Raw genomic sequence first — 24,099 nt, 5'->3', positions numbered from 1 at the left:
CATCTATGAATATCTTTCCTCTATGGCTCTTCAGGAGCCTTTTAAGGCCACATGTCAAATTCAGATTGTCTAGTTTCTTCTGTGTGGTTACCCTGTCTCAACTTTTCCAGAGCTAATACGCAATTTGACAATTTATGGATGGTAGGCTTTTATTTTTTTCTTTGAAATTTAAGGAAAAAGTTTATTGAAGATCTGAAAAACAATTCCTAAAAGATTGACTTCTCCGGAACACTAGCTACACAATGCATTGCGTCTGTCATGTTAAAACATGCTTTAGACGCAAATACAAAAACCGTGAAACAAGCCACCATTCTTCAACAATTTGAGCAAAGATAAAATGCCTAAGTAACAACAAGGATGACTCACAAAGGATGGGCTCTTCAAGCATCATAAAAAAAAAAAAAATAGTTGCACAAATAGATGAGTGTGTTCAGTTATATATACTGAATTGAACCATTGGCACTAGGAATCAGAGCATTTTGTCATACAGCATTAACACGTGGATCAGTCAGAACCAACCACTGCCACTCAGAGAGCCTACAGCTGGCTTGTGCCTCTTCCTCCCCACACAGCTAAGAAAAAGGTACCATGACCTGGGTAAGTGAGTTTGGAAAGGTTGCTGACTTGTATTAGCAATCATTACAATGATGACAATGTCCATATTATACCTACCTGTTTACAACATTACCACATTTTCATGTATAACAAAGGGTGGAGTAGATGTAATGTGGTGCATGGGACTTTAAAACACCTGGGCTGAAAGTGAGGCTATCTGGCTGCAAATTCTGGCTCAACTGCAAGTTTGGCTATTTTGAGAAAATCACCCTGCATAGCCTTAGTCTCCTCATCTGTAAAATGGGTACAATAATCCCCATCTGGCTTATCTTGTAGGCTTGTTATGAGGCTCAAGTAAGATGCTTCCTAATCTTTTCAGTTTCATAGAAAAGGACAATTTTTGCTTAGCACCCTGGGTTGAATGCAGATGTTGTTGAGGCTGGAAGTGACCACTCCTGGATACTGGCTGTACAGCCCCACTGTCCCTAGGGCCATGGGGATTACTATTTTTCCATGTCTGTACATCAGTTAGAAAATTCTGCTATATGAGAAGCCTTAAAATAAACCTCAGTGCATAGCTCTACATGCTTATTTTCATGTCTATTCTCCTGTTATTTGTCTATAACCTCCCACTGGAGTGTGAAGAATCACATTCAGACATGTAGAATGCTGGAACCTAGACCTATGGCCATCAAGCGGCAGAACATGAATGAGATCCCAAGTTTTGTCACCCCATATGTAGTCACCTGACACGCTGACTGTGCTTTCAATCATGCCTTGACCTCAAGCTTTTGTTGTTTTGGAAAACAAAACAAAACAAATCAGTCGACCACTCACCAAGGTGACAATTCAGAGAAATGGAACATTTTGTTGCCTTCAATGTACAGCCAGATGATCCAGTGCAGTAGGGAGGCTGATAAAATTTATATCAATGAGCTGACAATTTTATGATTGTCCACCTCTATGACCATGTCCATATATATATTCAAGCCTATATCTGTCTTCTATTCTGGCCATTAGACCTAATGATGGAGCTTCCCCATCTGTCAATGGGGATTACCATAGAAACTAGATTGCAAAGTTATAATGTTGTTGGGAAGAACACAATCAGTACAAACACAATACAGTTAAGGTATATAAGATGCTTAAAATACTTCTGGCAGACTCTAGAAGTTAAGCATTCTATCAGTATTAACTATGAGCATTACTATTATTATTATTATATTATTATTATTTGAGACAGAGTCTTGCTCTGTCACCCAGGCTTGAGTGCAATGGTGCAATCTCTGTTCACTGCAGCCTCCGCCTCCTGGGTTCAAGTGATTCTACTGCCTCAGCTTCCCGAGTAGCTGGGATTACAGGCACATGACACCATGCCTAGCTATTTTTTGTTGTTGTTTTTTGTTTTTAACAGAGAGGGTTTAGCCATGTTGGCCAGGCTGGTCTCAAACTCCTAACCTCAAGTGATCTGCCCACCTTGGGCTCCCAAAGTACTGGGATTACAGGTATGAGTCACTGTGCCCAGCCTATTATTATTATTTTTTGAGATGGAGTCTCGCTCTTTTGTCCAGGTTGGAGTACAGTGGCACAATCTCAGCTCACTGCAGCCTCCGCCTCCTGGGTTTAAGTTATTCTCATGCCTCAGGCTCCTGAGTAGCTGGGATTACAGGTGCGCACCGCCACACCCAGTTAATTTGCGTATTTTTAGTAGAGACGGGGTTTCACCATGTTGACCAGACCGGTCTCAAACTCCTAGCTTCAAGCGATCTGCCCACCTCAGCTTCCCAAAGTGCTGGGATTACAGGTGTGAGCCACTGCGCCCAGCCAACTATGAGTATTATTAATCAAAACTAATTTTACCCATCCGTTGTAGAGAAATACAAAGTTAAAAAATAATGACTGTGCTCTAGAGAATTCCTTCATAGTTAATGAAATATCATTAGACCCTTGCACTCAAAGAACAGCCACAGAGGCAGCATCGGGCAGATTTTAGAAATGAAGGGCCTCCAATCTACTGTGTTAGAATCTACATTGTAACAGGATCTCCAGGTGATCTGTGAGCACATTCAAGTTTGAGAAGTGCTGTATTGGAGTAGCCCAAGCTGTATGCAGAAATCCTTAGGTCACTTGTACTTTTGGTAGGAATCAATCATGCAAAAAGCAGGACTGATTCAGAAAGTCTGTTATGTCTTCTTGATGATTATTCAGCTCTAATCTGGACCTCAGAAAGCAGGTTGTGGGGTAGAAGACTGAGGCCACTGGCACCTCACCAGTTAGAAGGCAGTCTCATCAGAATAAAATGTAATGGATACATCAGATGCCCTCGTGGAACAAGTCTAAGATCCTGTAACTGTCCTGGCGCATATGAGGGGGAGGAACAAAATGAAACACAACACTTTTTTCTTCTTTTTCTTTTTAGATGTCATTCAGGTTGGAGTGCAGTGGCACGATCTTGGCTTACTACAACCTCTGGTTCCCAGGCTCAAGCAATCCTCCCACCTCAGCCTCCTAAGTAGCTGGGACCACAGGCTTGCGCCACCATGCCCAGCTAATTTTTCATACTTTTTGGTAAAGATCGGGTTCTGCCATGTTGCCCAGGCTGTCCTCGAACTCCTGAGCTCCGGCGATCCACCCACCTTGGCCTCCCAAAGGCTGAAATTACAGGCTTGAGTCACTGCACCTGGCCCACAACACTTTCAAAAGGAGGCAAGAGCATTAGAAAATCTGCAACAGATTTTTAAAAGGAATGTTAGGAGAGAACATAGGAAACGGTGCAAGTCACTTACATTAACCCAGGGATGTTCAAGGACTTGAACAGCAGAAAATCGCTGATCTACGTCGACCAACAGCATCATGGTAATGAGCTCCTGTGAAGGGGAACATTAGAGTCCATTAATCTGAAGTTAAGGTGAAACGCTGGATGTGTGCAAATGCAAGAGTTCTCTTTTAGTTTCGAAAAGCATTTGTAAAAGCTCTAAATCTTAAATACATCCACTCCACTTACCTATGGCTACTTATCACCTTCAAAAGTTACAAATGGTAAGCAGTTGGAATTATAAATACATAGCTTGTGGTTGAATAAAAATTAATATCAAAATCAATTTCATAAAAATGTTTGTAGAAAAGAAACAAATCATACAAGTTAAGGAATTAATATTCCTTTCTTTGTCTAGCATTTTGCACGTTAAAGACAAATTTATTAATTAGTTTAATATAGAAGTCACATTTAAAAAAACACTTTACTTAAAATTTCACTTTCGCAGCTGAAAGGAAAAACGAAATTTTCCCCCTAATTTCAAGACAGCATACTTAGGTTTGAAAGAAAGGAAGAATGACATAGAATTGCCAACAGCTAGGTGGCAAGATAGAATTGATCCTTTAGTAGCTACAGAATTCTAAAGAAATATGTTAAAATTGCTTCAACAATTTCCAGACAAATCAATACAAAAACAGAACTATTAAGAGGTAAACAATTTTATCATCCTGAAATTAACGGAACTTCCTTATGAGCTCAAATGGACTTGGACCAGGAATGCTCTACTTGGGTCTTAACGATGAGTATGCTATGCAAGTGTCCACTTTGGATTAGAAGTTCCCATGTCACAAAATGGTTAGATACGCGTTATCCAGTTCCTTACATACACAGGCTTTATAGTACCACCCAGGAAGCGGGTGATTTAATTTCATTGAAGGAGAGAGTTCACTCGGCCTTCTTCATTCACTTTCTAACTTGGACCAGAACTCGTGAAAGCATCTGCTGTGTGTAATGCCCTTTGCAGGTGCTAGGGAGGTATAGGAGATGGTCCTATTTGTCAGTAACTATGAGCCCTCAGGTCATGCAGTGATGGCATGGGGAGCTGGACAGGTTCCTGAAGAGCCCCCAGTCCTGCAGCTGTATCGCCCCATCTCCTTTAGCCTGTGCTTTTCTCTGACACTCCCTTTCTGGCAGTTTCCTGGACAGTGGAAGAAAATGAAAGACTTGCACCCAATACACACCATTTTCTACACAAAGTGATCAGGTCTGAGGGGTTGGCTTTTAAAGGGAACTCACACTCAGGACAAGACAACAGCAAAGGCATACACATTGAGCCATCAAAAGATAGTTATTTCTCTAGATAATTATTGAGAACATTTTTCCCAAATTTTCAAACATTTAAGTCAGCACTTGGAGACATAATATACATTTTAAGAAGAGCAATGAGAAGGTTTTCCTTTTTCTCCTCAAGGTCTACAGACATCTCAATGTAAGATTTTTATAGCCTTCTTAGAGGTTGATTGATTATAAATATTATTTAATGTGGTAAAATATACATAAAATTTACCACTTTAACCATTTTTAAGTGCACAGTTCACTGACATTCGGTACATTCACATTGTTGTGCGACCATCACCTTCATTTGTGTTAAGGACTGATCTTTTAGTTTCATGGGATAAAAACCATGAATCTTGTGTTTTTCTCCCCCTCTGCCTGTAAATCCTGGCTATTATTCAAGGTTCAACTTAAATCATAGCTTCCCCATAAAGTCCTTCTTGATGATTTCAACCTACATTGAGGTTGAATTTTCTTCCCTCTGATTGATTAATTGATGGATTCATTCATATACTTGTTCATTTATTCAATATATATTGAGCACTACTATACTGGTCCTACTTTAGGCAGTGATGGTACAGCAATGGACAAAATAGAAAAAAATCCCTGCCTTCACAGAATTTGCATTCTACTGGAGAGTGTGGAAATCGACTAGATAAAGAAGATATGCCTATCTATTTTTATCTATCTTTTTTGGGTAGACAGATAGGTAGTTAGATGGTATACCAGACGGACACACAGGTGTAAGTGTTCTGAAGAAAAATAAAACAGACAAGTAGGATATAGCAAGTCAGGTAAGGTTTAAGAGATGCAGTTGGAACCAGGATGGTCTGGGAAGGCTTCACTGAGAAATTAAGTCAGTAAGTCAAGAGCTGAGAGAGGTGAAACCATAGGCCATATAGAAATCTGAGCTGGGCTCAAGCCTGGCAAGGGTAGGGCACAGCAAGAGGCTACAGCAATGTCACTGGAATGGCCCCTGAGAGAGATGGAGGCAGCAGATGGAGACGCCTGATAAGTACTTGTTGGGATGTCTGGGGACAGATGACTTGATGACTGTAAGATCTCGGAAAATGTAGCAATTACAACTACAATGTGTACAAGAAACATACTTATGATGTCATTAGTTTCTTCGCACACAATGATTTGGAATAAATAATTCTGTGAAGACACACAGGATATAGGGAAGAGGAAGGCACTGGAAACCTACCTTTGCAGAATCGGAAACATTATCCCAGTATGGAGAAGGAAAGTCCACTTGCCCCATCAAAATCTGATCAAAAAGCACTTCCTGGTCATCACCACTTCTGTTTAGGTGAACAACAACAAGGAAAAACAGCACTAAGATATCAACTCAGTGTACGTCTTTTCAGTCTTAGGCGCTGGAGCCCTTGCTTTCCCCCATAAATGTGTAAAAATGTGTATTTTTAAACAATTGAAAAAAGTCAATGTGGAACTGCTTTGGTAAATTAAGAAAGAGTTTTTGGGCCAGGTGCTGCAGCTCACACCTGTATTCCCAGCATTTCGGGAGGCCGAGGCAGGTGGATCACTTGAGGTCAGGAGTTAAAGACCAGCCTGGCCAACATGGTGAAACCCCACCTCCACTAAAAATACAAAAGTAACTGGGTGTGGTGGCATGTGCCTGTGATTCCAGCTAATCAGGAGGCTGAGGCAGGAGAACTGCTTGAACCCAGGAGGCGGAGGTTGCAGTGAGCTGAGACTGCGCCACCGCACTCCAGACTGAGCAAAAGAGAGACTGTCTCAAAACCAAAGAAAAAAAAAAGAAAGAAAGAATGAGTTTTTAATGATATGGGGAAGAAATATGGAAGGCATAAAAATTAGCATGCACGACGTAACAGGGAAAAAATAACAGGGATTGCAAGTAAAGTTCTTGTGCTCTTTTCCTGCCTCAGGCTCCTTTGTGCAAGAAGGGCTAATGGATCATTTGGAGAATAGAGAAATGCTTTGTCGGCGTTGAATAAAAGATGGTTGCCCATACCCACGGAATGGAGGGAAACCACACAGCAGGATATAAGTGATTACACCAGCTGCCCAGATGTCCACCTTGAGGCCGTATCTGGAAAAATAAGGGATGTTAGAGTTAGGAGAGTCAGGCGTGGACAAATTATGCAGCTTGGTAAAATCAATGACTTTCCTCCCCCAAGCCAAAAATAAAACCAAACAAAATAATAATCCCAACAACAAACACTAAACTAAAACCCACCACCTAAACAGAATTCAAGAAAAAAGTTTAAAAAATAAGAATTTAAAAAAAGACCAAGGTGTAGGAATAAAAAAATCAAAGGAAGGCATGAATGGACTTATATGTAAATATCAATAAACGAAGAGTGTCAGCAAAAAGGTTTATTATAGTAATAACAATTCTGAGATAAGGATGCACCCTTGAGATAAACTCCCTCACTTTAGGAATAATAATTATTTCTAGAAAGTCTTCCAATTTATAGAGCACTGACATACATGATCATACTTTGTTTTCCTAGCAAGTCTGTAGGTTGGACAAGGCAAGTATTGCTTACTGCACAGAAGAGAAAACAGGTTCAGATGACTGAGTAATTTTGCTTAAGATCACACAGTTAGTGTCAGAGCTGGTCTCCAATACGGTCTTCAAGACCCACCACTTCCTCCCAGCAGCAGGCAGAGTATGTGCCAGTAGAAAGTGTGGCTGTGCCCCAGGCAGCCCCACCTGAGGGAGGTCAGACAAGGCTATGGATGTGGGCTCCCACCTCATTCAAATTTGCCAAGTAGCAAAGTCCTCACTCCGTCATATCTTACCTCAGGAATTTCCCTATTGGGATTCCCTTCTCATCTGTTTGGTTTCTCTGCCCTTGTGGTCTATGGTACAACCAAAAACCAAAACAAAACAGAACAAAATCCCAAAAAACTATCTCCAACTGGTAACAGGGGAGAGCGCCACCTAGATTCCCAGCTGTGGACTGAAGCTGTTAACGAGAAGAAAAAGTAGGGCTGCCTCCCCTCGGCGCCCCACCTCCCTATTCCTGCTGCTTAAGAATGACGCCTCAGAGTCTGGTAAGAAATAGGGCTTCTTACCAAAGGAGTCTTTGACTCAGGCTGACCTGAGTTCAAATCCTGACTCAGCCACTAAAACTAATCATGAGCTTACACGGTATCTAACCCATTAGAGTATCAATTTATTGAAATGCAAAATGGGAATCGTACCATCTACTGGAAGAGTAAAAAGTAAAGGAGTTTCAGGCCTGGCATATTGTGGGGCCTTAGTAAGGAATAGGCTACCCTGCCCTTCTCCCCACATTCACCTGATTCTGCACACAGAAACCAGGAAATTCCCAGTGGTCCCTGATGCCTAAGGGTGTTTGTACTCCACAGAAAATCAATGGATCCCCAAGAGGTCCCAAATGGGACCTGGACTGGAGGATAAGGGTGGCGGAGAGAAATAACCGCAGGAGACTGTAATCACCGCACACGGCAGTGTCTGTTTCTTTTATCTCCAAATGAGAGTTAATTACCATCACTGTGTGTTTCTGTCAGTCTGAACATTTTTTACTCTGGGGTTAATAACTTCTGTTCTACCTTTAACAAAGACCAAATGGAAGCCGTAAGATTGCAGTAATTGACAAAACAGATTGGGAAAACAGAGAAAACGGCTCCCACTGCAAATGTTAAAGAATAAAATAAATTTTAAAAAGAGTGAAAGAAACCTGATAGCTAATTATGTCTGGTAGGGCACAGCAGAACTATTTTTCCTGTTCTCGAAGCCGGCTATTTCTTTTGCAAGCACAGCACTTAAACATAGGAGAAGCATATACCCAGTCTCCGCAATGATTTCTGGAGCCACGTATGTGGGGGTGCCACAGACTGTGTACAGGGGGCCGTCTACAATGGTGGCCAGTCCAAAGTCACCCAGCTTCAGTGATTTGCTGCCATCTTGGTGCTCATACACCTAAAACAAAGGTAAAAAGCACAATCGTCTGAAAACCAAGAGCTCAAAAGTAATTTCTTGAAGAAATGAGGAACACACTGTGTTTAAATTTAGTGTATAGAAGGTAAAAAATAAATTAGGCAATTATGCAAGAATGGATATACATACAACATATCTTACTTCCTTTAGATTACTGCAAGACTGGAAACATGGTGGACACCTAGCAAATGGAAATTGGTTAAATAACTTATAGTACATTCATACAACAAAAGGTTACATGACCTTAAAATGGCGATATGAGTTTATAGTTATTGAATTATGTTTGGGAAATGAACAGAGTAGTTTTTAGATTGGTTTTTATAAAACATCCATTAAAGAAAAAAAAAGTACATACAAGAAAAAAAGAAAAAGTCTGAAAGAACACAGTGTGGCTGTATCTGTCTCTTGGTGGTAGGATTGTAGGTTTTCTTAATCCTTTTGTTTATCTGTATTTGATATTGTCTACAATTAAAACTGATTTGCATAATAAAATGAAGTATAGAAAGTCACTAGTGCAGTGTCTTCGATTTATGAAAATAATCTCTTTGTTTCAAAATATTACGAAAACTTGCGGGGCACAGTGGCTCACGCCTGTAATCCCAACACTTTGGGAGGCCAAGGCGGGTGGATCACCTGAGGTCAGGAGTTCAAGACCAGACTGGCCAACATGGTGAAACCCTGTCTCTACTAAAAATACAAAAATTAGCTGGGTGTGGTGGCGGGCACCTGTAATCTCAGCTACTCGGGAGGCTGAGGCAAGAGAATCGCTTGAACCCGGGAGGCGGAGGTTGCAGTGAGCTGAGATCAAGCCATTGCACTCCAGCTTGGGCAACAAGAGCAAAACTCTGTCTGGAAAAAAAAAAAAGAAACTTAAAAAATTCAATTCTTTAGTAACTGAATACAAAAAAACTATACTTATAGAAAAATACTTTATTTTCAGTGCCCTGTATTTTCAACATGATCTATTTACATTTCTTAAATTAATAATTGAAAGAGATATTAACATTTCATTTCACCTGTGGCAATTTGGAAAGCTTTATCAGGTGCAGAGTCAGCATCCTGTCCAGGTTTCCCTTATTAAGGCAGTAAAAATCTTCTCTCCTTCACCCAACAAATCAAGAAAAGGATGCCTGTGACTGTAGGCAAGTATTTATACTCCTTTAATTCCAGCCACGATCAAAACAAATGGAGCTGCTCTAAAAAGTATCCCAAATAACTTATTTTATTTCAATGAAAAGATGAAAGGGCATTCAGAATTCTAATTCAGTGCCTTCTGTTGGAATGAATAAGATTAAGAAAAGAAAACCACAGTAAAAGGCTAGGAATTCCAGCAAGGGCAATCTTTTGGAGAAGCCTCAAGGAAGCAGCCAAGTTTTCCATGTACATCAAAATACTTGATCCAAGAAGCAGAGGCTTGCATATTCTCCTGTTCTCACTCTGTGATCATCTGTTACTTGCTGCGGTAGTCTGAATCTCTTGCACAGCAAGGCACATCTCCACACATCAGGGGCACCGCTACTGTTCACACGCCATGTCTGCCTTCCTTTGGAAAAAGTAGATTAACTTTGCATTTCACTGCAACATAAAGTGCAGATGTTTGGCCAGCTAAGCTGCAATATCAGCAATGATCATTTGGATCCAACAGTTTTGGCAGAAGCAGGCAGTCAAATCCTCCTATCTGGAGAGACCGTGTCTTTTCTGAGCAAAAATATTCTTTTACGTTTTCTCCATACTCATAGCATGGAGTCTTATTCCCAGGAGCTGTTGATCAGGATCGAGTTTGGGCTGCCCTCTGGCAGGTATCTGAAGGCTTGTGAGGTCACCTGTGCTTGGGTTGTTAGGGCAAAAACAGCCATATGTCCCTCACAGATGTGGCTTTGTCCAGCTGTCATCTGGGATGGACATTTTCTTCCTTAGTTAAGGAAGCAGCTGTCCAGCCTTGGTCACTTAGAGTTAAGTTAAAAACTTTGAGGCATCACAGCTGCAAAATACAACATCGGCCCCAGCCTAACTGTTCTTAGGCAAAAAAAAAAAAAAAACACCCTAAGTTGTAGTCTTACCATGTCAGCCATTCTGGTCATCCAAATGACAAGCAAATGTTTTTCATGAAAAGAAATCTGAGATGGAAATATCCAGTAGATGGTCTAGTTGATTTCCGAGGCAGAGCAGAATTGTTTACTTCCTTAATTCCATGTTGTTAACAATCACCTTTCTAAAATGCAAAATAATCTCTTGCTTTGATGTTCTGCTAGGCCCAAACATTCATTCAGTGTGCTTTGTGAGGTGATGCAGATTATGATTTATTCCACCCCCTTGATGAAGGAATTTTGTAGCTTTTTTCTTAAACACAGTGTCTATATCACGTAACTGTATTCAAAAGTTTGACAAAAGCAGATGTTGGTGGATTCAGTCATAAGTCCCATTTTAGTTCTAAATATGACCTTGTACTTCTCCTACATGTAGGAAAAATTTTCTTTTCGAACATCTACGTTTTAAAAGAAATTCCATCTAACATAAAGCCATAGACCAATTCTATTTAATATGAATGAACAATATAGTTCAAAGTTTCAATAACTAAGAAAAAAATCACTAAAAACCTTCCTCAAAATAAAGAAAATGAGTACTAATAAAAAAGCATTATTAAAAGTAATATAGGTCTACAAAAACCAAAACCATTAAAATACATAGAACCATAATTGTGATGTTCTTTTTATTCCCTGTACAGCTGTCTTTTAATCACTTGCACAGTGCCCCTCACTTTTTTTTTTTTTTTTTTTTTGCTTTAAAAACCACATAGTAGGATTTTCGTGAACATAAAGAGGTTCAAGGGATGCTTAGGAGAGAAAATGAGAGTATAAAGACAAAGGCCAATTCCACGTAATTGAAACCATATCTAGACACAAGTACATTCGAAATGCTGCAACAAAATGTTTTTGCAGGTAAATAAATGTCCAGTCCTCTAGTTTGGAATTCTGTTTAACTTACTGTCGGGCAGGGCAGGAAACAAAGTCACTCTGGTTTTTTCTCTGTCAACACTTTGGGAGAAGGATGGAGAAGAATATACTTCAGTGTTTCTTCTCCAGTGGGAGAGCCCTTCCCTCAATGGTTTCAGAAGCCCTCTCAAAACTGGAGCTCTTCATTAGCACCTGCTGCAGCCTAAGCTACGTGCACCCTTATCTCTTACCGAGCCAGTTACAGAGGGGCATGACTAAGGCCATTTGAAAATGTAATTAAACCTTTGTTTAAAAATCACAGATTGCTAAATACATCCATTTAAAGCCCGCACATGCGCACACAAGCGCATACACACATATCCTCACAAAACCATCTCCAGAAAGTATTATTCCAAATGGCAGCCATAAATTCACTTTGAACTAAATTTTTAATTAAAAGTTAGAAATCAGCAAGGCTTCTAACACGTTCACATTGAAAATGCCAAATCCTTGGCTTAGACTACTCTCTGGATTGACTTGTTACTTGGCGTTCCTCCTTATTCTGACCATCTTTCAGAAAGGGCATTAGCAGGCTGCAAGCGCAGGCTTGGACAGGCTGGTCCAGCTAGTGGAGCTCTGGTGTAAGAACTTTTTGCCATAACTGTATTTTAAAGCCTCTATAAAACATGACCCACGCGTGAAGCGGAGTACATTAATTGTCAGTCAAGGAGTATTCACAACATGAGGTATGATTTAATGTTCATCCCTGGTCCTTTAAGTGCTATAGATGTTCCCCCGCATTTTAAACACTGAAGGGCTATTAAAGGGACAGGGATTAGTGCAAATCACCCAGTATGTAGTGCTTTCACTGTTTTAACTAAGCAATAAAACTGTGTAATTGTACAACACTAATTGAATGCAGCTACACATAATTGTGGGCTGCCATATGTATCCTATTACCATAAAGACTGTCAGTATTTTGTAAGCTACTCTTGTGATCATTGCAGATGGCTACAGTCAGAGAAGTTGTTCTCTAGGGTTTATTATATGGCTATAAAGACATCCTATGATTTGACAGACTAAATGTGCTAAATGGCAACAATTATGAAAAAGGTTCCAATTAAAAGCTGAAGGCATAACCAACCAAGAACGGATGTAACGAAAGGTCAGGTATGTAGATTGTGGGGCACACTGGTATTTTGCACAGGATTGTTTTTGAAAGAAGGGTTTTATTTTTGTTTTTTTTTTTGTTTGTTTATTTGGGGTTTTGCATTAGCTGCAACTTACCGAACAGTAGATCTTTAGGCATATGCTTGATTTCCCTTGGATGGGAAACTGAGACCATTTGGAAAAGTTATTTGAAAAAATAAAACATTGAATATACAGTCATAAAATGCAGCCGGTGACCATAAAATCATATGAAAACTCACAGATAACCTGAACCCAGTCAAAAGGTTTCTGAGATTCCCATCATATGGCACTAAAAGCTGACTAATATAACAGATGTGTTGGAACAAACATAATTCTCAATGTTTCCATGAATCCAAGGGTAACCCTGATGAAACATTGGCTAATGAATTATTAGTAACCACTGAAAACTATTTCACAGAGGAGCCCAGTAGGTACTAAAAATTATTTCACCAAATAGAACTGAACAAAAGTGGCATGAAATTGACAAAGCCATGAAAAAAGTTCAATTTACTTTTTAACATACATGGTATCCCTTTAAGAAGACATTGATTTTCCTTCAGCTACGGTATATGGCCTTTATGATGCTTTCTGAGGAAAATGGATTAAATTTAAATCTTTAACCTTTAAGAAATGAAATATAACAACATTTAAGCAGGGAGTCATTTTGTAGAATTATGGCCCACGTACTTTTGCATTAAATTTCCTGGAAAAACATAATAAAAGAATGCTATAGCTACATGTAAAATATTTATGAAATCAAAAATTAAATGAAATAATAAAAACAATGAATGTTGCACAGATGTCAGAAAGGAGTAATTCAGAAGAGAGGTAAAATTCAGAAGAGAAGGGAAAAGTAAAACTGGTCTTCGATATTACACTGGAGATATCTGGGAAGATGGAGAAGTGAACGGAAACGCCAGGAAACCTGATTCTCACCCTCAATTTAAAATAGTCATGAAACTATCTTAAGAGGAGTTCTATGCAGCTGCAGCGAGATACACAAAACACACACATTCCAGATTCTGTCAGGATTTTGCCAAAACTGTGGGAACTCAATGCCATTGCAATTTTAAAAAATGTTATTACATTTCTGTCACACAATTATTATCCAATATATCATAGTAGGAAAATGATCACTATAGAGGAAAAGGAACTAAACTCACCCATAATCTTGACACTCATAAACAAACACTGTTCAGATTTTGGGACATGGACTTCCAGGGCTTTTTTTCTCTCTTTCCTATCCTTCTTTTTCCATTGAACAACATATCCTGAATGTTTTTCCGAAGTGAATCGCATATATCTATACAATTATTCTCAGTGGCTGCTGGATATTCCATTATATGGATGCACCATATTAGTAATCCCAACAGCTACTATTACCACTGTCATTTATTGCACACACAGGACATACCAGGTATTGTGATGAAGACTTCGTGTGCATTTTGGCCCATTTGATCTTCACCACAGCCCTATTAATCTAGCACTTTTACTCATATTTTGCAGATGAGGAAATTGAGATTCGAAGATGTAAAGTAATTTACCCAATGTTACACAGCAAATAAGTGGCAGTGCTAGAATTTAAACTCAGATATGTCTGAGTCCAAGAGTCTAACCAGCATGTCCTAACACTATTGGTGGTCTAACCACCATTGTGCCACTATTTAATTCATCAGTGCCCTGAGATAAGTTATCTCCATATATGTTGTTTGGGTTTTGTTGTCTTTGTTTTTCCCCATACTGCAAAACCCTGACATGAACATCCCTCTGGATAGCTACATATCCAGTTTCTTCCTCTTAGGTTACATTTCTGGAAGTAGAATTACTTGGTCACGAGGCACACGCGTTATTGAAGGTTTCGGTTATATATTACCAAATTGAGTCTCTGACAGGTTCCGTCAAGTGACTCTCCCACCAACACATATGAGATAACTGTTATCCTCTTAACTTTGCCATCATTGTATGCTATTTTTAATTTTTGCTAGTCTGATGAGGCTATGTCGTTTTAGAAAGAAATGAGTGTCATCTCTTAATGACAGCAAAAAGGAGCAGTGAAGTAGACAAACACAGACCCACTAAGGTGACACAAGGAGAAAATCAATGTCTTCTTAAAGGAATATCTTTTCCTTCCTGTCCTCAACTCCCTGATGAAATCACAGGTCTTTGAACAAGAGCCCCCTGTAAACACTTAGTACAGTAACTGGCCAATTAGGGTACTAAATAATGCTTTGGGAAAATGTTGTGTCTTCTATTTTCCCTCAACTTCCATGCAGATTCAGAGACTAGAATTTTTTTTCTAAACACCTCCCCCCAAAAAAGGATCATTCAGTTTCTGCCTGGACACTTACAATGACAACAAGCTACCAGTAATAAAGGACATTTAAATTTCAAAGAAAGTACATTATTAAAAACTTTTTCTAAAGTTAACCCTAAATCTCTTGCCCACTAATATCTTCTCTTTAATTTTAGTTCCGTGCTGTCCAATACAGTACAAGAAAGTTATCCCATTTCCATGTGGCAGCCTTTCCTCTATTTGATGAGAACCACCATGCCTCAAGTGGTGCATCCCTTCTCTGGGTCAACCCCAGGCCCAGACAGAATGTGTTCAAATTATTACCATAAGGGGTAACATGGTAAGCTGCGCCAAGGACTCTCTTGACTCTTTCAGGGAAAGAAGTCTAAGGGCATATGAATATTTTTAGCAGTCTTGTCATACTGAGATTCACACTGAAAGAACAGCCTTCTCCAGGTCAACTGATAGCCTTTGGACCTGCAGTCAGGCCAAGTATTCCATTATTGTTTCTGTTATTGCCAATAACACAACTACACCAAAACTAACTTAGTCTCTAGGGATTTATGTTTATCTCTTGTTTAATTTCTTCTTACCAATTTTGAACCTTTATAGAGCCAAAAATATTTTTGGATCTCACTTCTGTCATTGGTATAATTCATTTTCATTTGGAGTCGCTGATACTGATGAGTAGGGCAGAATTGGCACCAGACTCACAGAAGATCACTGGCTCCCTTCCTTTGGGTAACCTCCAATCCATTAGTCAATACACTCTGAGGGCTCAAGTTCTGTGTTATTGTCCATGACCTTAGACCCATTCTCTCTGTGGACTCATCTTGTCCAACAGTGCAGTTAGCTATCCCATCACCAAATGGATTTATTTGAGGCATTAAGAGTCATGGGATTAAGGTGAAGGAAATATGTTATCTCCTGAGCATGGAATTGAAAACTAGGAAGAGCTGGAGCACAACCTGTCATCGTCACTTTGGTGGAACAGGACTAGCTTATTGCTAGATATAATCCACTGTGTGAAAACAAGGGCCATGAGTTGTATGTGTCATTTTGATGGGCAGCTGGGAGCAGGCACAAACACTTGAACACAGAGGTTCTATCCAAGGACAGGCAGTTTTTCTCCTAGAGGCTCTTGGGGACTTTGGGAGGGAAAAGATTTTTGAATGTTTATATTTGAAGAAAATGACTATGCTTGGTTCTGGAACCTAATAAAAACTAGTGATGTGAGCTATAGTTTTGTTAGTAAAGATTTAATTTTCATAAGGAGGAGGCACCTGTGTACACATTTTTGAAAGACCTGCCCAGGTCCTTGGAAGAAACACAAGCTGCTAAGGATGGTTTTTGTTGCTGAGGGTACAAGCTTGCCATCTAGTGGTGACTTGTGTAAACCGAAGGTATTAATTTTTTTTTTTTTTTTAGTTAAGCAAAAAGTTCCTTCAGTCATGAACTATCATGGCATACATACACACATACATATACACATACACACATCCACGCATACATACACAGTGGTCCCATGCCTAAGCCCATCTGGGGAAGCATCATGTTTTCTCCCACTGCTCAGTGAAGTTTATCCTGAGGCCAGTGTGAGAACTCCGTCTAACAGGCCAGTTGGGAATGTTTTGGGCTTGCCAGGCGGCTCTGTCCTCTGTTTAAAGAAGTATCACTCATTCACTCACTCACTCATTCCGCTCATCCACTTTGATGTCCACCTGTCCATACAATTATTAAGTACAAGGCATGACAACAAGTGAAGCAACAAGGACCATATAAAATCATGGGCATGATCAATTTAGGGGGAAAAACTTTAGTTAAATACAATAATAAATTAATAAGGGGTATTTTTCGTTGGGTCGGTACCTAGTTTTCACCTAAAATGTGGCTGGAAACATTCCTGAAAGTCAAATCATATTTTCTCATCAAAATACTTCAACCTGATCAAACACTAGAGTTAAATAAATCATTCATACAATCAATATAGATCCTTAAGGCCAAGCTACATTTTTATGCTGTTCTATAAGAATTAAAAATAAAAAACGCTAAAAGTTCTATATACACAATTATACTGCATACAATGAAATCTATAGCTGAATTAGATCTGTATTAAAAATACTTTGCTAGTTATAACAAATATTAATCTAACACTTAGCTAACAGAAGTCTTGTTGTCAGTCTTACAATTTAGAAGGGTTTTATAAGCCTTTTAATAAAGTAGTAAAACAAAGTATGCTGTGAAGTCTTTTTATATATTTGGTAAGTTTCCCTATCATAAGTAAACGGATTCCAGATCTTTACATTAACTTTATTATAACATTTTCCAAAAATAGTCTATAGCTTTACATTTTGCCATGAGGTGGCAAACCCATGCATGGTTGAATAGTAAAATTTCTAAAGCAATATTTAAAAAAAGGGTTAAAAAGTGATTTTCACTACATACAACATTATCGTTAGACCGTTTTATTTTTAGGAATAATTTAATTTCACTTTTAATTACAAAGAAAGGGGAAATTTAAAAAAGGAAATTAATAGTTATATCTCTTTATTTCATCAAATCCCCTTAAAGAAGGCTTGAAGGAGGTACCTTCCTCAAGGTCATAAGACCAATCAGTGGAAGAGTGAACCACTTGGTTTTGAACTTTTGTCCGTCTGACTATAAATCCTGGGTGTGTGAGGGTCTACCTTCTGTGATAGATCTGTTATTTCCACAACTCTCCACTGAATGTGAAATCAACAGTCGTCTCCTGTGCAATTAGTGACGTCATCCTAGTTTTGTTAAACCAGGACAGAATAAGTTGTGTTAAGTTTTGCTAAACTTATTTGAACTCTTTTATCCTGTAATAGATTTATACCTACAAAATTCACCAACCCCTAACCCCTACAGTCAGAAATCACTGTAATGAATAATAAAATCTCTTTAGTTTTTCATATAGATATTTTAAACCTATATTATAAAGGACTGCAATTGCTTCTCTATATAGTTCAGCTTCTTAAATTAGAAGAGAAAAGAAAAAGAAAGGAGAGAACTTTTTTTCTTTTATGGTAATTTAAAGTAAAATATGTTTGAATCAGCATAATACGTTAGAAGTATCCCGTAAATTGTACTTTTAGTAAAAGTGCACTCCTGTGTAATCACTTATGGCATTTACAGAAATAGATAACACTTCAGAGAGGAGTAAGGGAACAATGGGTACACAAAATGGAGCAGCAAAAGCAAAAAGGAAAGGAAATGAAACTTTAATTTTCCATCGCTGAAGTTTGGGAGCTTAGAGAAGTTTTTAAACAAAGGCCCAGTTGTGAGTCCGTTCCCATGAGACAATCCTACACAATTCAAGACACAGGAAAAATGAGTGCAGATGAGAGAAAATTGCTGCAGCTGATGGAGGCAACTATGCAGAAGAGAATGTTTAGGCTACTGTGGAGATGAGGAATTTAAGGTGCAATTAAGTCAGGGCTCAGTCACTTGACCTCGGCTGCCTTTTATTAGCCAGTAGCTACAAGATTACCAGCGTCATTGCAATGAACTAATTGTGTGCGTATTTATTTCTTGAATGCCTATCTTTTCGGCTTCAGTGTCAACTTCACGAAGACATGTGTCTCTCTTGTTCCCTGGCACAGTACCTGACACAGCAAGTACTCAGTACCTCTCCTTAACGCAGAGCTTACTGTCGTGTAGTGGTGAGAGCTAAGGCTCTGGAGGTCAGAATTAGGTTGAGACCTTGACTCTTCTACTTAAGAACTATTCCAACTGTGGGCAGGTCATTTAACTTCTAAGTACCCATGTTCCTTACCTATGAAATGACACAGTAATAGAACTGATCCTGTATGGTTGCTGCAAGGATGAAATGAGATAACGACCATAAAGACGTTAGCACAGGGCCAAGTACATAGATGGTTCTCTGTCATCGCAGATCTTACTAGCTTTTATTTGTGTCATGGGAGTTGGGTGGCTCACGTGCTTTTAGACTTGAGTGTGTATGCAGGTTACCTGGGGGAGCTGGCTGCCACGTGGATTTCTGCAAGCTGTCTTCAGTCACCAGATTCTGATTTGGTAGGGTTGCATCCAGGCCCAGAAATTTGCATTTTTAGCAGGCATCTGGGAATAATTCTGATTCAGGGAGTCTTTAGACCACCCTGGAGAAACACTACTCTAGAAAGAGAATCCTCTTTTCCCAGATTTCTGAAGAGATGGGCAAAGTAACAGAAGTCATCTATTATACATGATGCTCAGGGGTGGATAATGAAAGTAAAAGAAGAACTAGCATCATCGGGAAAACACATGTATATATGCACAGTACACAGAAATGAAATATATTTCATCAAAATTCCAGCCTGAAGAGCCAGCAACATTTCCATCACTCCCGTATTTCCCAGTGAAGTGCCGCATACTTAGTCTCTGCCTCCTCTCTTTTTCCTCTGCATTTCCCTTAACAACTGGGTGAGGAAGGACCCCCATTTGCTTTTGTGGAGATCTCTCAAGGTTTCCATAGGGATGTGGAGTACATGAAAAGCAAATCAAATCGTGTAAAGTAGGGGGAAGGATGTCTCTGTTTTTAAAAATTAGTCTTTTTCGAAATTGTTTTTATGCTAAGGGGCTAGAGTCTTAAAAACCCATTATAAATCTTTTTCTTTTAGGTTTTGGATCACATTATTGAGCTGTAAAGTTGGGAGACTCAGAAAAAGTCTAAAAGGGCTTCCTTTTTTTCCCCAAGTAAAAACTTCTTTTTTCTTTTCTTTTCTCTTTTCTTTTCTTCCTTTTCTCTCTCTCTTTCTTTCAAGACAGGGTCTCACTCTGTCACCCAGGCTGGAGTGCAGTAGTGTGACCACAGCTCACTGCAGCCTTGACCTCCTGGCCTCAAGCGATCCTCCCACCTCAGCCTCCTGAGAAGCTGGGACTACAGGCACACACTACAATAATCTCTGGCTAACTAAAAATTTTTGTCTTTTTTTGTAGAGATGGGGGTCTCACTATGTTGCCCCAACTGGCAAGTAAAAACTTTCTAACATAAAAGCGCCTGAGATAAATGACATCCGTGTCTGTGTAACTTGTTACTATCTTGTCCTAGCCTGAGGTATTCAATACAGTCCTACCCTTTATGAGTTCAGTTCCCATTCTTGTGCCTGGTTTTTATTTGCTAACAAATCAGGTGTTTTTAAGGGTGCATTAACTCATCTAGACCAACCTAAAAGGCTAGTTTCCAACTAGATCCTGAAGGCTAATTGGAAATTAACCTTTCAGGTAATTTTTTAAAAAAAGAAAGAAAAGAAAAAAGAAATATTCATATTCATTTATGAGTTCTTGGAACTCAGGATGCCCTGTAGGTGGAATTCCTCTTACCAGCAGGTTCTCTGGCTTGATATCACGGTGGACGATGTTCAGGCTATGCAGGTATTTGATGGCGCTGGCTAGGTTGTACAGCATCCCACTGGCGTCCCTCTCAGTGTATTTGTTAGTGGAAGTAATGGCATCAAAAAGGTCTCCCCCCTGAGAAGAGAACAGAAGGTGGAGCAGCACATTAACAGATGGGCCAGTGGTGTCACCTGCTGAGGCCACTCACAAACCACAAAGGACAGAAAGAGTGGATGTGGAATCTTTGGGTTCCTAAGGGCTTTTCCTGCCACTTCCCTCTCAAAGGCCCGAAGGCTGAATGGTGATTTCTCCACCCACTACAAAAGCCAGCGGCATTTCCCCCAGAGCTCAAAGACAGGGGCAGGGTGAGGATTCTCCACCAACAGACACAAGGCCATTTCCACAGCTCCCAGCTAGGGGAGGAGGAGATGCAGCTAGATCCCCAGGGCACAGGCCTGTGACACGTGAAGATCCCAGTGGCACGTGCTACCTGCCTCACATTGACTGCCAGCCAGAGTTCAAATTCGTAATCCTTAACCTCCTCCAGTGAGGAACAGGTAATACTGCAAACTGCGTACTGAAAATGTTCTACTGCCTAGTGAAATTATTAAGACGCACACACACACACACACACACACAATCCCCTTCATACGCTACATTTAGCTCTTTGGGAGTGGGTGTAGTGTTTTCTTTTTCAATATTGTGCTTCTTTGTAAGGAACAAAGAACAGGACTAGAAACTGTCATTTCAAAGATGAGCCAGATAAAAGAGGGAGGAAGAGAGGGGAAATCTCAAAGAAAGTTTTCTAGGACTGTTATTCATCTGAACTTTTGTTTCCCTTGTTCCTTTTAAAATATATTGCTTTTTGGTAAAATGCAATGATTTTTAAGCTTCAACCTAAGTACCATTTATTCAAAACCCTTTCAGAGAACTGGGGTCTGGTTTACTATCAGTATGTGCATCATTCTTGCCTACAGTGCACCAAACTGCTTCGCACCGCAACCAACTGTGATCATCTGTTACCTGATGTGCTAAGGAACTCAGTTTTTCCTTTTTAAATAGCTAAAGCAAACGATAGTCCCTGTAGGCTGATGATTTTCAAATCTGCCTCTTGGGCCTGGGCCCTCTGCACCCCTGTACAGTCTCCACTCTGGAGGCTTTTCTCACTATCCCCAAAGCTGCAACGGTTCTCAAGCTAAGCACACAGACTTTTTTTTTTTTCAAAATGAATAGTTTTTACAACTTTCTGCTTCTCTCAAAGGTAAGGCTGCTACACACAGGTTTTCAGGTTGTCTCTGTACCACTTGAGGAGGTGGGACAGTCACCGTGCTCTATGTGAACAGCACCCCTGGAGTTCCACCACAGGGCATGTGTGGCTGTATACGGAGACCCTGCAAAGATTCCACCAGTCCCAGTTACCTGGGCTCCTGGCATCTTGTAATGTCCCTTTTTATAAGAGACAAAGTCTTGCTTTGTCACCCAGGCTGGAGTGCAGTGACACAATCATGGCTCACTGCACTCAGATTCCTGGACTCAAGTGATCCTCCTGTCTCAGCCTCCAGAGTAGCTGGAACCACAGGAGCAGGCCATCATGCCCGGCTAATTATTATTATTTTTTTTTGTAGAGATGGGGCTTTGCTTTGTTGCCCAGGCCGGTCTCCAACTCCTGACCTCAAGTGATCCTCCTGCCTTGGCCCCCCAAAAGTGCTGCGATTACAGGCGTGCATCTGGCTCCTTTCTTCTTTGTCCTCAACAACGCAGTCAACAGGTCTTATCGGTCCTCTCTTGGACACGTTTCTCCTTCGCAGCCATCTGGGCCTTCCTACTCTGCCAAACGCTCCTGTTGCCTCATCCCTGGGTTGTTGTCATGTGGTCTCACAATCCGCTCGGCTTCCCTCCGTGAGTTCTTTATCCAAAGCATCCTGCACACCGACTGCTACCTTCCCACACATTATGTCACTATTTTCTTTCTTTCTTCAAGAAATCACCATTCTTTTCCCATAGCCGAAAGGAGGAGGCTTTCTATGTTCTGCCCCAACCTTCATTCCACCCTGTTTAATTTCCTCTCTTGCCACTACTTAAAACAGTGACCCTCATGCTCCAGGATATTTCTTCCCTAGCCATCTGAACAGGCCAAGATCTCTGTCCTCAAGCCTGTCCTCATGAGAGCCCCCTTCCTGATTTGTCCTGTCCCCTCCCCTTCAGTTTTCTAATTCCCATTGCTCTCTCAGGGCTCAGCTGCAGGCCCAGTTCCTCCGCAAGGCCTGCCTTCCTCTGAACACATAGGCAGCCTGCATGTGCACCGCCTCTGGCAGGCAGAAGGCTAAAGTCCTGCGCCTGATCAGTATGGAATTTCATGCTGATCCACTGCCTTCCGAAACAGGAGCCTTGTTTGTCTAAGAGCTTCAGGCATTCTTTGGCACATCACTGGGCCCTGAGGGTTTGAGAAGCACACCCCACCCACATGTCTCAGTGGAGAAGTCCTGGGAGCCTTTCAAGTCAAGCCTGGGGCTGGCCTTCACTTCCCTGGGAAGCTTCTCGAGTTGCCCTCAGGGCATTCTGGGTGAGATTAAATCGAAGGGCATGATCTTGCAGCACAATTGAGAGTCCCAGTGCTGGGCTATGGAGACCTTCTATGGCCTTTTTAGGGTATCTTGGTGATGCAGAGAGAATTCACAAAGGCAGTTAAGTGTAACGAGGACCTTAACATAGTCACCTAACCAAGCACACGATTGAGACTCAGACTAGGATTTCTTACAAAATTCCCCATTCAGAGTGCCTGAGCCTTTGCCATCTTGAAATTTCATTTAGTCTCAGCACTCCAAAAATCAGCCAACAGTGGGGGTAAGGCAATAATAACAGGGGGGTATTCAAATTCTAACAGCACACAGAAGGGCAACAGAATGGCTTGAAGTTGGTAGTTTAAAAATTAACATTGTTGGAAAAAGTCTCCTTGGTACTAGGGAAAGTATAATTTACAATATTGGTAAAAAGATAATTTGATAATAAAGCACCAACAGGAAAATCTTCATATTTTTTCTTTATTCAGATGAAATCAACTTATCTTTTTCTTTTTCTTTTTTTTTTTTTGAGACAGAGTTTCGCTCTTTTTGCCCAGGTTGGAGTGCAATGGCGCAATCTCGGCTCACTGTAACCTCTGCTTCCCGGGTTCAAGAGACTCTCCTGCCTCAGCCTCCCAAGTAGCTGGGATTACAGGCGCCCGTCACCACGCCCGACTAATTTTTTGTATTTTTAGTAGAGACGGGGTTTCACCACGTTGGCCAGGCTAGTCTGGATCTCTTGACTTCGTGATCTGCCCGCCTCGGCCTCCCAAAGTGCTGGGATTACAGGCGTGAGCCACCGTGCCAGGCCGACTTTTCTTTATTGGATTATCAGTTTAATGTTTTTACCTCCCTCAGCCTCAAACATGACGATAACCTTGTTACTACAAAAAGGCTCCCATTCTTTGAAAGAAACAAGTCCTAATTTGAAGTAGACTAAAAATAGGTTTCAGCTATAAACACAAATAATCACTAAGTTAAAGAAAATGCCGGTATGTCTAAGGTGAAGCAACTCTGAACAACAAAAACTTAAAGACCCTAGAATGAACATTTATCATATCATCAGAGATTAGCTTACTAAATGCTTTCCTTGTCTTGAATTTTTAAGAGAAAACCTCACATTCAAGTCAGCCGTGATTCCAAACATGCCCTGGGAGCCTGAGGCG

The 24,099-nt window shown here is 40.4% G+C and overlaps 1 protein-coding gene across 3 annotated transcripts in view; it reads right to left on the bottom strand.

The window, feature by feature from the left end:
* DCLK1 (doublecortin-like kinase 1) overlaps positions 1 to 24,099 on the bottom strand; it is a 354,978-nt gene that overhangs the window by 34,084 nt on the left and 296,795 nt on the right. For all 3 annotated transcript variants that reach the window (XM_011943027.1, XM_011943029.1, XM_011943028.1), the window contains 5 exons: positions 20,361 to 20,507; positions 8,449 to 8,582; positions 6,642 to 6,719; positions 5,853 to 5,949; positions 3,342 to 3,422 (listed from right to left, as the gene is read on the bottom strand). In XM_011943027.1, coding sequence (XP_011798417.1) covers positions 3,342 to 3,422; positions 5,853 to 5,949; positions 6,642 to 6,719; positions 8,449 to 8,582; positions 20,361 to 20,507 — 537 coding nt within the window. The remainder of the gene's footprint in view (positions 1 to 3,341; positions 3,423 to 5,852; positions 5,950 to 6,641; positions 6,720 to 8,448; positions 8,583 to 20,360; positions 20,508 to 24,099) is intronic.

This window comes from Colobus angolensis, unplaced genomic scaffold (genome assembly GCF_000951035.1).
Source record: "Colobus angolensis palliatus isolate OR3802 unplaced genomic scaffold, Cang.pa_1.0 Scaffold214, whole genome shotgun sequence".
Taxonomy (NCBI): domain Eukaryota; kingdom Metazoa; phylum Chordata; class Mammalia; order Primates; family Cercopithecidae; genus Colobus; species Colobus angolensis.
The sequence above is the reverse complement of the archived record's forward strand: the minus strand, read 5'-3'. Positions and strand labels throughout refer to the sequence as shown.